This window comes from Macrobrachium rosenbergii, chromosome 43 (genome assembly GCF_040412425.1).
Source record: "Macrobrachium rosenbergii isolate ZJJX-2024 chromosome 43, ASM4041242v1, whole genome shotgun sequence".
Lineage (NCBI taxonomy): Eukaryota > Metazoa > Arthropoda > Malacostraca > Decapoda > Palaemonidae > Macrobrachium > Macrobrachium rosenbergii.
The window spans coordinates 10,444,760-10,460,969 of NC_089783.1; the positions used below are offsets into that span (position 1 = coordinate 10,444,760).

The window sequence follows — 16,210 nt, forward strand, 5'->3', positions numbered from 1 at the left end:
CAAAGTAAGATATTAAAACTAACTGTATTTTCTTACTCATTCATTTTCTGCACTGTTGCCATAGCCACATCTTGCATCACATCTGGACGAAGAAGGTCTCTGATCTGGAGAGAAAGATAAGATAGAGCTCCCTCAACTTGTGTTCCATTTGCAATGTTTTCAGCAATATTTATTTGTTTGCAAACTACAATTAACAACTAAAACCTACGAGAATGAGAAAGTCAAAAGCAAGGAAGAAATGGAAAACAAAGAACAATACACATGTGACATATATGGGAGATTAAATACACCATGTGAAAAGATTAAAATCTTCAAGAAGGTTACTGGATAAAAAATGGCGAGGTAACAGCATTATAGACATGACAAAACAATGTAATATCATTAATACTTGAGATGTCAGTGTGGAGAGAGAAAGAAAATGAAATTCCTAAGTTCTAGGGTTTACTTGGATTACAATGTTTATTTATACACATCTTGAATTTCCCTGCTAAGTTTTTGCTTGCACTGCCCAGACACAGTGCTCTGTAGAACTGCCCAGACACAATGCTCTGTAGACAGTGATACAGGTTCTTTGCAGAAAACTTTGGCCTGCCAGATGAATTACTCTCTGAATTTTACTTACCATCCTTTCCTGTGGACATTCTTGGGATTGACTTGAAGAGTTCGTTTTTAATGAGAGATGAAAATTGGAGCAGGGTAAAGCTAATGGTGTTAAAAGGTGGGTGAAAAGACCACCTACCTTTTAACACCATTAGTTTTATCCTGCTCCATTTTTCACCTCTCATTAAAAACAAACTCTTCAGGTCAATCCCAAGAATATCCAAAGATGTGACTTGATCGTCTCACTACTGTACAATATTTTGAATCAAATAAGTAAATGACTTTGCAATACAAAAAGGGCAAATATATACTGAAATATTCTTATGAACACTGAAACACAACGCGAAAAAAAGTGAAGCAAAACTGGAAAAAAAGCTACTTGAAAATTTTTTTATATTTGTACAACTTACCTCATAATCTTGTTCAATGGACTGGTCAAATGCTGCCATGACACTAGTTGGTGAAATCATGATAGAATGATGCGCTAGAAGCTTAATGCAGTTACGCAAACGACCAATCGTCTTTCTAACTTCAACTGGTACCTGTGATATTTTTAAAATACCAAATTTTTAGTCTATATAAAAACAACTGAATTTAATACTTTTTTCCCCCGCACACAGTACTCTGTCCTTTACAGTAGAATACCTAAAACTAATATCCACTTCAATGTCATGGAAAATGCTTGTCAGTCTTCAATGTGCACCTATTCATCTGGCACAAATTAATGGTCACTGATATGGACAGTAATTCTTTTCAAAATGTAACTGAGGGAAAATTTTGAGACAACATAACTGTAATGTGATGTCTCACTGCGACATGTAACGTCTTCACACTGAAAGGCGATGAAATGAAAAAGTAGATTCTTTCCACTCCCATTTAATGAAGAGACGGAAACAAACGTGAGAGCGGAGGATGAGATCCGATGCTCGTCACTCGTCAGTGACCACTGGCTATCTTATGCATCGCACTTGGCAGGAAAAGACAAAAGTATTGTCTGCTAAAATACAATGTTGCCACGTTGCATAATTCAGCTAGTGATCTTACAGTACTTATACAAATATATGAATGGTTCAACACGAATGAAATATCTCAGGTAACATAAATATACTTCTTTCTGTAAAATAATAGTAAAAGTGTACATGAATACAGGTTAGTGGCTAACCTGTGAATAAGCATATTTGAAAATAGTTTCAATCAACTCTTATATCACATATCTAAAATACTTCATTGAAGAGTAGTGCTGAAAAAGTCCATTATACCAGAACTAATGGTTCCTTCACATTTCAGTGGCCCAAGCACCACAGTCTTCTGGCTTAAAAGCTACATCCATTCCCTTTAGTTTCTTTCAACCTACCCTGTCCCAGTGCTTATGTCTCACTTGACAGCACATCCTTTTGGCCAGCCGGTACATACCTAACAGAAGCTCCGATCTCCGGTTATCGGCTCCAATAAGCGCCGAAGTTTGGTTATCGGCAATTTTCGCTTATCGTCACGCTGTCGGAATGGAACCCAGCCGATAACCAGGGACTACCTGGAATTAATTCTATCAAGAAAATTATCATTATTTGAAATGAATCTTACCTACTGTTAAAGCTGATTACCACATTGAATGAGGATGGTGGGTGAGTGCAGCCGGAAAAACAACGTTCAGCCAAGCGAACTAAAAGCTTTTTAAAGGGAAACAAAAAGCTTCTCAACATTCCTGTCTGTTGTGTGATCCTTACTGACAAGTACTGTAGCCAAACACTGGAACCACAACAGGGTGCAAGGCCCTCATAGTGAGACTTGTCAGAGGATCCTTATAGGAAAGAAAGAACTCTACCTCATAGAGTACTAGTGACTCCTGTGCCTGAGTTGAAAGCCCATAACCAACAGTCCAAAACTAAAGACACTACCGCCCTCATATACAAAGGTATGCTCCTATACACCAATGTGTACCTTCATGCTCCCAAAATTTAAAAACAGGATTTCCTTACAACTAACAATACGATAGAAAGCAAGGCTACTATCATATTTGGTTCAGGAGAAAGTGTCTCAGCTGCAACGAATGGGTTTTGTACCTAATGTACAAACACAGTTGTGAGTACACTACACTGTTTGTATTAGGAACTAAGCTATTAAACATTATACAGTTTCCTAGCTTGGTCTTTCAACTGTTCACCCATTCCCAAAGGCTCTACTTCCGTGATAATGCACCTTACCAAAACCCATGTTAACTTCTTATTTGTTTTAACAAGAGCTGAGGTAGAAGTAAACTAAAGAGCTTGGGTTAACGGATTCATCTTCTGCAAAAGGAAGTGAAAACGGAACCATGCGAGCTATGCACCACCTAAATACTTAAGGGGAATCAACCAAAAAACACAGGTGAAACTCCTAAAGTCTAAACGGCGGAACTGGGATGGAAGAAGTGACAACGCCCAGATAAGCAACTAATTGGGTCAGAAAAGCATAGTTTAGTCAACAATAGGTGAAACCTGAGTGAATTCTCCTGGTCATGCAAGAGAATTCCCCTGGTTCAAAACCCTTTGGCAAGTTGTGACCATGACGAGTTCATCAACTCTGGTGTCCTTCAAGGGTCCCCAAAAATCTTCAATGGCCGATGAACTTTTCACAGGGAAGAAAGTTCTTGAGATCATAAAACTGCCAAAACACACGGATGATCACTGGAAAAAGCTTCCAAACTTACCCGGTGAGATCTCTGCCATTCAAATGTACAAATGGTTCAGTCTGTAGATAAAAACCTGGAGTATATGCTTCTGTGGCTGGGAAAGGATGGAAGTGCTAACGTTTCCAGTCTCAAACCCAAAACTGTCTGATACCTGGTTCTCGGAAAACTCTGAGGGGGTAAGAGAACAGGTGAGAGTCTAGCACCCCTACCATACCTGCCGGGAGCCAAGGGCCCTACAGGTGAGTAAGGCCCTGAGTGGTCTTCAATTCATGTTGAGGACGGCCATACAGGTCTGGAAGAGCGAATGTATTCAAGCGAACGTGAACAGAGCTATCCCTAGGTGAGCAGGTCCATTCTTGCGGACTTAAATGAGGGCTGTCCCGGGAAGAGCAATCATTCACACACAGACGTGGACGTGGCTATCTTGATGACGTGCTATATAGCCTTCTTTGAATTCGTGCTTCTGCAAACGAAGATTGCCAAACTAACGAAGCTTTCGGTTCCTCCCTTGGACTCCCAAAAAACTTTGAGGGCAGACTTATGATCCATTGAAGCAGCCATGGTTTCTTCCTCAAGATCATTGAGCTGAGATTAGCCACACGATTTCCAAGTAGGTCCTCTGTAGATCTGGGGTGTCCATATCCTCAGAAAAAGTACCCTCTCCCTTCAAGTCACAGCACCCTCAGTCTACTCTCTCGACAAGAAAGAGGCCTTGACAGAACCCCAGACCCTTTCTCGTTGAGAGGGGCTGAGCACCTTTCCTGGACTTGTCAGAAGCCAAAGCCCCGACAGGAGAGGAAAGTTGTGAGCGATCGCCAAGACTATGGTTGCACAGGTCTAGGAGAGCGATCCTGCACATGCGAATGTGGGTGGGGCTGTCCCGAGAAAAGCAAATGGGTTCAAGCAACCGTGCATGGAAGCTATCACCAGGTGAGTGGCTCTTACAGGTGAATGCGGGTGAGGGCTGACCTGGGGAGAGGGATCATGCACTCTCGGGCACAAACTCAGGATGTTCTCATGACCTGCCCCAGTCTTCTGCGAGGCCATGGCCTCTACAATGGAAGAAGACTATATGGGGAACTCATTCGTAGTTTTTCCAGGTGCACGAACTTGTGAGTTGCTGCACCTGTACAGGACCCTGGCCGCGCACTTGGGCAAGCACTGGCAGGGGGTGAAGCAGCACTTGCATGCTGTGCACTCTCTCTCTCTCTCTCTCTATCTCTCACTGGTGTTATGGAGGTTCGTGGACCACGTGCAGTGGTAGAGGAGCCTACACTAGCCTGTGGAGGTGACTCCACGGTACTGGTAAAAGTAACTCAAGGTTCCTAAGAACCCCAAGTACCTGGGGTGACGCAGGTCTCCTTGGAAGACCGCACACCTGAAGCTCCTGAATACGAATCTATCGTGCATCAGTTGCTTCTGCTATCCGAGAATTCAAGGATTCTTGAGCAGAGGTAGGTTCTATGCCAGCCCAGAGTGATTCAATGGTACTGGTGAAGGGTAAGTTGGGATTTCAAAGGAACCTGAGTACTAGCGCACCTGAAACTCCCGAGTCACTAGTGGATCGATAATCAGTTGCTCTCTCTACCCTAGTGTCCGGGGAAACTCGATCAGAGGAAGGATTATACCAATCCGTGGAGGTGACTCCACGATACTGGTAAAGGTAACTCTGGGTTTCGACGAAACCCAAGTACCCAGGGTAACACGGTTCTCCTAGGAGGTCTGCACACTCAGCTTTCAAGTCTCGTACAGGACGACCTTCGGTTGCTCCCTCTACCCGAGTGTCCAAAGAAAAGGGGGTGGAGGTATGTACTAGTCCAGTAAGTTGACTTCCTAGAACTAGTATTGGTTACACACGTTACCTTTTCAACTTGTCGTATCTGGTGCGCCCGTGTTGTAGGGCATTTCCTAAGTACAAAGACATGGGAGAGCACCCAAAAGAGATAGCACACAAGTAGATGAAGGCGAAGACAACGATAATTCGATTCTCTTCTTCGACTTCTATCACAAGTCTATTACTGTCCCGGGACCCTTGCACCACTCCCATGAAGGAATGGAGAGGTGGGAATAAGCACACACACACACACAAACACTCTCTCTCTCTCTCTCTCTCTCTCTCTCTCTCTCTCTCTCTCTCTCTCTCTCTCTCTCTCTGAGTTGAGCCACAGGTTCCGTGGCCCTAAGTCCTATAGTTTGGCCACGAAGCCATTAAGCCAGTATTTATTTTGGGTATGATAGACTAACCTATGGTATTTAGGCCTATGGTACCCTAGCTTAAGGTATGTAAACATGGGATAGCTTAGCCTATTGTATTGTAGCCTATGTTGATTTTTTACCTGATGCCTTATAAAACATAGCCTATAAAATGGGATGTAGACAGAGCAGACAAAACAGTGACACCATGCAACATATATCTACTGTACATATGCATGCAAAAACATCACATATATATGCATATACATATAAACATATATAACTCTTGCAGTAATCAAGCTGTAGTGCTAAGAACGAAATACCGCAATCATAGGTACTTCCGCTTCACAATTAGACCTAAGTACCTGCCCTATTAGAGGTGACTTAGGCTATACCTTATGTAAGTTGTAACCCAGCTCTAAGCCGCTTCAAAACTGGAAAAGATGCAGTATCATCCCTCTAGTATTTTCCGATACTACACAAAATTCCAACATCTTGTCAGATCACTCGTTATCTTGAGAAAAAAACCACACTCATGCCTCGGCTATGTGGGCATTCTGCAAAACCGAAACATTTGGTTTCCATAAAGTCTTCCTATACAACCTATTGTTTCATCTTTGCTTGCTGTAGCTGACATAATGCAAAAAACAGAAAACGAGCACAATACCATATAGGAGAAATTTAGCCAGAAATCACAAAAATATAACAACGCCAATTCACACATCTGTAGAAGCAGGTGTCATGAAGAATTCTGACTCAAACTTATACATTCTGACACCAACTGGTGGGAAAACAAGTGACTGCAGAGACAGTCCTAATGGGTTAGCCAAGTGTAATTTGAATTCTTTTAAACACCGATCACACCTGATGGCACAAAGACGTAAGCTAACTTTAAAAGTAGGTAAGATTCATTCCAAATAATACTCAGTTACATTGCAAATATGATTACACATGATTACTATTACCAAACTACAAATTCAAACAACTTTTCTTATCCATAAGAAAAGTGTCAACATCATATCTATGATTAAACTAAGAATTAGAAGCACTAGAACACTGACAAGCATCTTTTCCTTTATAAATACCCATTAAAAATCTACAAAACACACACCCTGCACTACAAGAATTTCCCAATGCAGCTTCATCTGTCTGTATGTGTCGAAACTTTGACAAGAGAGATTGTATTTTTCCGCAAGTTGTAGTGTAGCTTTATATATTCTTTCTAAATATGCGTAAAGTGGAAATGTGTATTATGTAGAAGAAGGATATTATGTTTTGTTGTGTTTGTATTTAGTTGTGAAAAGCATTGTGTTTGGCTTTATATGTGTAATAGAGCTTAAGTGCTGGTCATCGGCTATTTGTTGGTCTGGTTGTTAGTCAAACATTTGGTGTTGGTCAGTGACAATCGCGAAGTCAGTCTTGTTATGGCGTTGGTGCAGTGTAGCTGTATCTAGGAAGGGCTCAGGAAATGAAGCCATAGTTGTTGGCGCCTTCAATCCACTTGAGCACAGTATTCCTTTTCATCTTAAAATTCATTTGGGGTGATTTCCTTTAGGAGATATGCATATCTAAATGTAAGGAGAATTTCTTGGGGTGTGCTTTGGATGAGGGTTACTAAGTAGAGATTGTGCTCACGCCAATCCCAGTCTCAATTCAGGCTAAAATGCGCCATTTGAACTAACAGTAAGTTTATGCCATTTATGTCTTGGATAATATACACAACGCAATATAGTTTTGGTCATGAGTTAGAATAATATAGTTGAAGTAACCTGGGTGTTGTAGCATAAAACTTTGGCTACGATTAGGTTAGTACATTTCATACCATTTAGACCATATGATCACTTTACAATTTGAAATGTTATAATTATTCTGAACGAGTTGCAATAGTATGTATGAATCTTATCATAAGTAAATATGCAAATAACTACAAAATTTTAATCATTTTGTCAAGTCCATGGGTCAAAATAATAATCATGGCCTTGAAATAGACAATATTGTTAAGGATGATGCCTAGATTCTTTTACTGAAACATTCATAACAAATAAGGGACATGGGATTTGTAGCCCAATACCATGTATTACTACAGAAGAAATACTAATGTACTAAGTTCTGGGGGTTTGAATTTACATGGAGTTTGACCAGGCAAGAATAAATGCATGACAGTGGATTTGTTCGGGGAGAAAAACTGGATGTTATGATCCTTGGTGAGACACAGGTGAAAGGCTGGGAAGTACAAGGTGAGTGTATCTACATTAGGTGGGAAATGTTAAGTTAGGCAAGGGGTAGCACTAATAGTGTCTGGAAGAGACAGAAAGCATTTACTGTCACAAAATGGAAAAGAATGAGAATGAAAGGTAATATCTGAACCTGTGCCTGGGTTTTGGGGAATACATGAGAGTGGTTTCAGTATGCAATTTAAATGTCAAAGTAGGTGACAGAAAATGATAGGTATGGAGTTCTGTGGTAAATAAGAATGGAATACCTTGTGAAAATGTTCAGAATGTGGTTTGACTTTTCACACGAATGGTTCAAAAGAATACTCATAAGAATCTAGAATACTTGTGAAAGAAGAAAGAGCATGGAAAAAAGTTTTTATGATTTTGTTAGTAGAGTAGATGGAAGAGCAACTTGGCGGATATACTAATCAAAAGAGGAGCGGCTATAGGTACAGTATATCTGATCCTTACCTAGTGGAAGCAAAGGTTAAAACAGATAAATGTTTAAGTTGAAGAAAGGGTGAAAATGGGACAATATGTGTAATTTTGTAAAGGCAAAGCACCAGAAGCTCATAAATGGTGGAATTTCACAGATGATAAGTTTGATATGCAGGATATTAGAAAACCAAGTATGAAGAAAATGGATGAAAATGTAGTAGGTATCTCATAGAAGTAGAAATGGTTATGAATCTAGTCATACAGAACAGTTCATTTGTGGGCATAGGAGTAGACAGAGGGAATGAAATGGTATATAGCAAGAAGAGAAAATAAGAGATTTAGTGAAGGAAACAGAAGACAAATAATATAAATAAAAGAGTAAATGTGTGCAAATGCTTTTGGGAGAAGTTATTCTAGATATACAAAAAATGCAGCAAGAAGGTCAATAAGCAAATGGGTCTCAATGCTGGCTGTGCATATGGAGACATGTCTGAAGAGAATGCTGTGCTTTATTGGTAGGGGTTATTTTGTAGGTTTCTTAATGTGGGGAATATATGCAAGGCAGAGTGAAGTGGCTCAATAGTCAAAGACATTAGTATGAGGTTGACAATGAATGTGAACATAACCGATAACAAGAATGTAAAGACCAAAATAAAGAGGTCAGAAAATGGAAGGTTACAAGGATTGCTGAGATTACAAGTCAGATGTTATGATACAACAGAGTGTGATTAACAGAGTAACCAGGTTTAGTAAGTTATGTCTGGTTGCTGGAAAGTTTCAAAAAGAATGGGTTGGAAGAATAATCCTTCCTTCTATATGAATAGGGTAACAGAGGAGACTAAGAATTACAGGGCAGAATGTTACTTAATATACTGTACTAGGAATGGTATGAGATTTTACCTGAGAAAGAGAACGGCTGATGTGCAGAGAACAGTGGGGATTAAGTCTTGAAAGATGTGAGGATCAAGTGTTGATATGAAATACCTATGTGTAGTATGAGAGCAGAGGAAAAAGCAGTGTGTGGCATAATTGGACCTAGAAAATCTTATAGTATAACTGATAGCAATGGTGCTGATGACAATTTATTGAAAGCAATTACAAATTTTAATGAAGAAAGCAAAGTAGGTGTTAGAATATGTAAATGTTAAGCGACTGGTGTGGCATATAGGAGGGCCTAAAGTTGGGGTGTAATGTATTATGTCACATTAGATGCTGAACATCTTCAGAGAAAGAGAATGAACAATGCATTTGGGATCAAAACTGAAGGATATGAAAATGGGTTGAGAGTCGAGTGTGGGGATGGGTGGAAATAATGAGGATAAACTATAGAAATTGTTGAAAACGTGACAGTGTTTGCAAGCAGATAAAGTTAAAGTAAAAATTAAGTAATGGTTAACATGAATGGTGGAAGAATTGAAGCACTTTATATATAATGTATCTGACAGTACATTTAATGCATGAGGCTGGATGAGAGAAGTAAGCCACAAAACAAGTGAAGCAAAGAAAGTCCCAGGATGTGGCAAAGAGTTGGAAAAGAACTGGAGTGTCTATGGAGCACAAAGCTGAAATGTATTAAGGGATTATTAAGCCAACTCTCCTTTCTGGAACTAAAAACAGCACTTCTGGTGTGGAAGTATGCTGTAAGTGTGGGAGAGACCACTGCCTTGTATTTTCTCTGGAGCCATCCTGTGTTAGGAGCATTAGCATACTGAATAAAAAGATTATCAAAAAAAAGCAGAAATAAGGTAAAAAAGACATGCTCTAAGAGCAGTGAGTAAGTGCTAGGAACTCCCTAAAAACGGCAATTGTCTTTTATTACCATCAACCCAATAAAATTTCACCAATTATTCAATTTGGGTGGTCTATTTATCAAGACAAGTGTAAAATTAGAGAACATATATTTAAGATTAAATACATGAACATGATTCTTTTACCATACGTTATGCTGTATTTTTACTGATATTACCAATTATCATGCAAGTTTATGTTGGTTAAGTATCAGATAAAAGAAATTAAGTTTAAACATAATTTAACCAGACCAACATGATAAAAATCTTAACTCTCACAAGGTTGGAACACTGCATCCTCTGTTTTTCATAAAAATACAATGCATAAAATACATAGGCAGTGCAAATGAAATGAAAATTAAAGAATTAATGAGAAACCAGTGGTATACAACTGAATCATAACACATGGTACTCAGCAGTAAAACATGAGCAATAAAATATTTTGTATGAATCCTCAAAGTTCAATTAACAGCAAACTGAAAAGTATTGCACCCACACACACTTACTTAAGAATAAAATCTGATCATAACCCCAGAATCTTCATCATGCTCAATCTACCCAATTATAAAGTTTTACAAATTTGTAATTCAGTAGGTGTAATAAAACTATCAAACCCTTCAAGCCAGCCCTGTGACAATCAAGTAAATATTGTCATGTACCATAATTAATTAAGCCTTTACCATTATTATTTCAATATGAGAAACTCTTACCTCTTCAAAATTCACTGTGTATGTGGATGCCTGCTCTTGTGGAACAGTGGGAGTTATATACACATATCCATTTGCTCCAAATACTACTCTTGCCCCACAAGGAAGATCATGCATTCTTTGCTTATCTTGGACAATCAATGATGGGGAAAAAGCCAGTAAAGTACCTTGTGACAGCTGAAAAAGATTTGTTTGTTAACAAGTATTCATAAGTGTTCTGCAATTACTCACACTAGCTATTTACTACTTAACCTTATGATTACCAAATGATAACTGTATTACAGACTCACAACCACTTAAGGGGAAAACACCTACACTATCTTCCATTGAAACTTTATGCAGGACTAAGATATATGCAACATCCATTAAGCCAATTACTCTCAGCCTTTTATTTTTCAACTATTCCCTTTGCTATGTTCCCACCTGGCATTGTTATCCCATATTTAAAATAACAACACAGTACTTCCCCCTGTACTGTAAATAAAAAAAAAATAGACAGCTAACTCTCTAATACTGGGTCACATATATAGGAAAAAATAAGTGAGTGCTTACTCATACCCTCTCTCGTTTTTTCTTTCAAGAAAAAATTACAGTATAACTGGGTCTCACCATTCCTCTTCCTTATTCTTGCTTGAATTATATACAGTACTGATGATGGGGTGAAGTTACAACCCTGTGATTATATGATGTAAAGTGAATGAAACAGATTTTGTGGTGGACAGCACTGAGATAGAAATCTAAAAATATGTCAGAAGCGTCATCCACTTCAGATGAAATCAGAACACCTAAACATGAAAAAGCATGTCAATGGAGTTCCTTTTGAGATGTCAGGAGTGTAAGTCAGTGGAGTTTCTTCCAGTATGTCAAAAGCAGACATGATCAACAGTTTCTTTCAATATGTCAGGAGCAGCTGAGGTTGGGAGTTACATTTTTTCTTGGGTTCCACTAAGAAAAATCTTGTGATAGGATATTGGCTTCTTTCCCATTTGTTTAGGTAAAAAAGCTGATGCAGGGATCTAAATTATGTGTCCAATCTATGAGTAATTTTTACAATATGTATGATCCACAAATTAAGATCCTTAAAATTATCCTCTAGAACTTGTGTAGTACTGAAATTATTGTTAATAACTTAATAAATACTTTACTGTTTCCTCCATGTTTGTTCCGTTATTGATCATTTCATAAACTCTAATTACTGTACTCACAACTTAATCTTCATGACCTTCAATACACGAAGTTCTTTCACTCCCTCACCTGCCATATTCGTAAATCCTTATACTGTATGCCCAAAGAATTTTTTCTTCATTAATTCTAAGGAAGCCTTGACTTTCTTAAACTGTATGTATTAAAGTACCCAGATCCAATTCAATCATTCCAGATTTTAAGAATGTAATTGATAAAGAAGTAATAGGAGGAGGTGGAGATAATCAAAGAGAACTGGATTAACATCACAAATGTACAGTACATAAATCTACTGGAAAACAAAAGCTGAGATATGAGGTAGAAAGACAGAAACCTTTGATATTATAAGCAATCTAAACTATAATAAGGAATAAAGAAAACCAAAGGTACTAGTAGAAAAATTTCAGGGGGAAGAAAAAATACACAAATTAAACACACACAAACTCAAGTTCAGACAGTGAAACTGAATGATGCATGGGTGTGTAAACTCTAATAACATTAGTTTTAAATGTACCTTTTATCACTGCCTTGTAGAAAAAGTATAATCACAGCTTTACAAACTCTCTTGGGCTAGCCAGATTTCCTAGTGTCACTGCATGATGCTAACTCTGCATCCAACCTTCCTCTTTCATCAAGGCTTGGGACCAGCATGAGTGTATTAACTCTTACGGCATTATTTATTTTTAATATACCTTTATCGTTGCCTTGTAGAAAAAGTATTGTAACTTCTATACAGTTGCGTTAAAAATTATTCCACTTATTTATCAAATGAACTAGTAAAAACTGATATATTTTCTTGATTTCAAGGCTCAGTATTCTTTTCACTAGTAACGTGCTTGACAGTAAGCACTGTTAAAGCAAGACTAGGAGATGAAGATTTTACAGAAGAGGGAATAGATATCTCTATCCCAAAATGAATACACTAGTGATATTGAAATCACAAAGCTAAGACCTTCAGATCAAAATCAGTACCCACCTAGTGAAAAGGAATAACAATATCCCACAGAGAGGTACCACTTTTAGAGTGCCTTGTGCAGCATATTGCAGGTGGAATTAAGGTTCCTCATGGCATCCAACTTATTCCAAGTAGCACTGCTTTCAGCCTTGTAGTTTGAATGTATTTCATTCACCTGGCTGCTAAATATATAACTTATCTGGCTTCATTTTCCATCTTTTACTAAAGTATAAATCCTCTGTCCAAGCCCTAAGTGTAGAAGTGTTCCTAAGCTATTTCATTAAACTACTAGCTGACCAACCCGGCGCTGCCCGGGAAAACCCTGAACGACAACCATTAAACTCTCTCTTTCTCTCTCTCTCTCTCCTCCCAATGTCCCCTCTACTCTCTCTCACACTTCCTCTCCCTCTCGCTCTCTCCCTTTCCTGTTAAGATAGTTGCTTCAATTACATTGCCAGCATTTTTGACATTTTATATTTCACCCCTCCTCATCCCCCCTTCCTATCAGGGCTGAACTTGGACTTAAAGAGCACTGGGAGTGTCACTATTCATCTCAGCGACCTTGAAAACTATGGATTAAACGCTAATATCTGTCATTTTCAGTTATTTTTACGTCACCCCCTTCCCACCCCCCTTCCTATCAGGGCTCAACTTGGACTTAAAGGGCATCGGGAGTGTCGCTATTCATCTCAGCAACCTCAAAAACTATGGGGTAGACACTAATATCTGTCATTTTTGGTTATTTTTACATGTCAACCCCTTCCCACCCCACCCTTGGATGCCAGTGATGTCTTACCCACAGTGTCTTTTCAAGATAGTAAGTCATATGTATACCAAGTTTGGGTGAAACTGCTCAATGCATTTCAGAGTGTATGTGGAACATACACCACACACACACACACATACATATATACATGGATACATCCAGTCCCAGGTTATCGGCGATCCAGTTTTACAGCGCTTGTCTAGTGACAAAAATCGGTGATATTCGATGCCAACATGTGCCAATTTCCGCCTACTAGTGCCGATAATCAGGTACTGGCGCCAATATATACCTAACAGAGGTCCCAATAAGCACTGAAAATCAGGGTTATCAGTGATTTTCACTTTTCATCACGCTGTCGGACGGATCCCCCGTCGGTAACCGGGGACTGCCTGTATATAGATTTAAATAATAATACTGTAACAGGAAAAAAAAATTGTACAAGTCAGTTTAAGGTCAGTCTGCCACAGAGGTAGGTAATAAAGTGTAAAAGTGAAAACAACATGGAATGAAGAGCCTAAAAGAGACAAAATATAACTTGACATGGCCCAAACCTTTTGAAGCTAAGAAAATTTTTTTAAATAACCTCGTAGTGGTAGTCTTAAAGTTCAAGCAAAACATCTATGATCTATTTTAAAGCTATAAAAGAGGTGGAGATATTCCTTCCCTCATGAAATAGTACTGCTCATGTTTATCTAATAGGCATAAGTGAGGTGCTTAGTGACAGTCCTTCACTAAAACTGTAAAACTAAAGAGCATACTGTACACATACTTTGCCATACTTAGTTGAACGTGCTGTAAGCCTTAGTAAACCATCGTCATTAATTTTTTGAACTTCAACGCAAACAAGGTCCCCTTCACGAAGAAGGGCCCTCATTTCTCGCTCATCTTCAACGCTGCTTCTTCTCTGTCAAGGGAGAGATAATTAAAAAGTTACAAAATTGTCATCACTCTCACAACCATAAAAGTTATTAAACCAGTCTGAACCTCATTTCCCAGAATGCTTTCATCACAGTGCTTACATTTTTATTCACAATGGTACATGTTTTCTTATGTCTATTCAATATATCACAGACACTGATTAACCCCACCTTATACCATAATACTTCTGAAATATATCACAAGTTAATTATACATGAAAGAAAGCAATTCTATCCTATACAAAAGTACAGCAAAAATTACAGAAAAAAATTATAATTTCTGAGTTCATTCCCGTGTCAGCCGGTGAAATTCCATTACAGCACGAATTTCTAGGTATAATAATGCTAGATATACCAGAGAAAAAGAGCTTTCAGGAAAGCTGGGGTTACTACCCCCAGTCGAGCGTCTTCTAGGAAGACGTCGGTATAAAGAAGGGTGAGTGAAATACCACTACCACGGAAACATACTCGAAAGATCTCTCCCTATCAAAACCCCCGGAACAGAGCGGTGAGCCGTTACAGCCCCTACACTCAACACCCGCCAGGATGGCGACACCAGCGCCACCTACCTCATTCCATTTTCTAGCACGTGACTGCATCCGTTTCTTTTGTGTGCTCGTCTCCCTTTAATTTGGATTTTCTTGCATCTACGATGGCATCGAGCAGCTTTACCATCTCCAAGTTAAGTACCATCTTCTTGTGGGGTTTTGTTCTATTTTTTGGCTGTTATGGTCTCGTATTTTCATAAATATTGAGATCTTTTTATGACGCCACGGCGTCCCCCGCCAGCCATGTCGACCGCGAGGCGACTCCTTCAGTTCTTTTCGGTTGGAGTTGTCTCCTCGTCGTTATAGATAGATTTTTACCCCTTGGTTCCCTTCCTGGTGGTTCCTTGCGGTGGCTCCCCCCCCTTTTTGTTTTACAAAATTACGTTTCATTGGCCTATCGGCCTTTGTTAGGGTGATGCCCCGTCCAGGTACCCCCCCCCAGGTTGGGTTCCTTATTATTTTTGGTCTCAAGTAGGCTAATTATTTTATTCTTGGAGATGGTGCTCTCTTTTTATTTTATTTATTTTATTTATTTTATTTATTTTGTTGTTTACCTCCATGTGGTGGCGGCAGCCTCAGATCTAACCGCTTCCCCGAGGTAGGCTACGCACCCTATTGAGCACATTTTGGTTCCATTTCTTTATGTGTGATGGCTATTTTGTGGAGTAGGCTTGTTTGCTTCCATCCCCTTGCCCTGGGTGTGGAGATCATCAGGTTGAGGGAGTTTTGGTTGCTGTTTCCTCTGGGGTCGTTTTTCGGTGGGCAGAGTGAGCCCCTTAGTTCTCTTCCTTCATTTGGGGGAATTGAGTTCTTTGGATGTGTTTCCTCTAGGCTAGTCGCCTCCTTGCCCCCCTTCTCGATCCCGGTTGGTTCTCGGCACAAAATTTCTCTCCCTGTTGCTTCCCCCTCCCATCTGCACTCCTCCCTTTTTCCTAGCCTATAATAGGTTAGGTCCCTATTAGGCTTCGCCTAGGAAGGAGTCGGGCTTTGGGCTGCGTAGCTTCCAGTAGTAGGCTACCCTCCCAAGTTTCATTTTTCTTGGAGGTATGGGTGCAGTTGAGCGGGTGATATGTTTCTCCCTGTCTCCTGTTCCCTTCCTGGTAGCCTACCCCCTCCCCTACTCCACCCCCTCCAGCCTTGCTCTACTCGCGCGGGTGACGCTAGATGGCGTTTTCTCCGAGTTCAGGGACTCCTCCTTTTGGTAGAGGGATTCGCTCCCTCCCATACAGTCCC

General features: G+C 39.6%; 1 protein-coding gene across 1 annotated transcript in view; it reads right to left on the reverse strand.

Moving 5' to 3' along the window:
- Nucleotides 1–8: 8 nt before the first annotated feature.
- Rrp4 (exosome complex component Rrp4) overlaps nt 9–16,210 on the reverse strand; it is a 66,270-nt gene continuing 50,068 nt past the window's right edge. Inside the window, exons 4-7 of the mRNA XM_067086576.1 lie at nt 14,282–14,416; nt 10,613–10,786; nt 1,011–1,142; nt 9–104 (exon numbers count right to left, since the gene is read on the reverse strand). Coding sequence (XP_066942677.1) covers nt 33–104; nt 1,011–1,142; nt 10,613–10,786; nt 14,282–14,416 — 513 coding nt within the window. The 3' untranslated portion in view covers nt 9–32. The remainder of the gene's footprint in view (nt 105–1,010; nt 1,143–10,612; nt 10,787–14,281; nt 14,417–16,210) is intronic.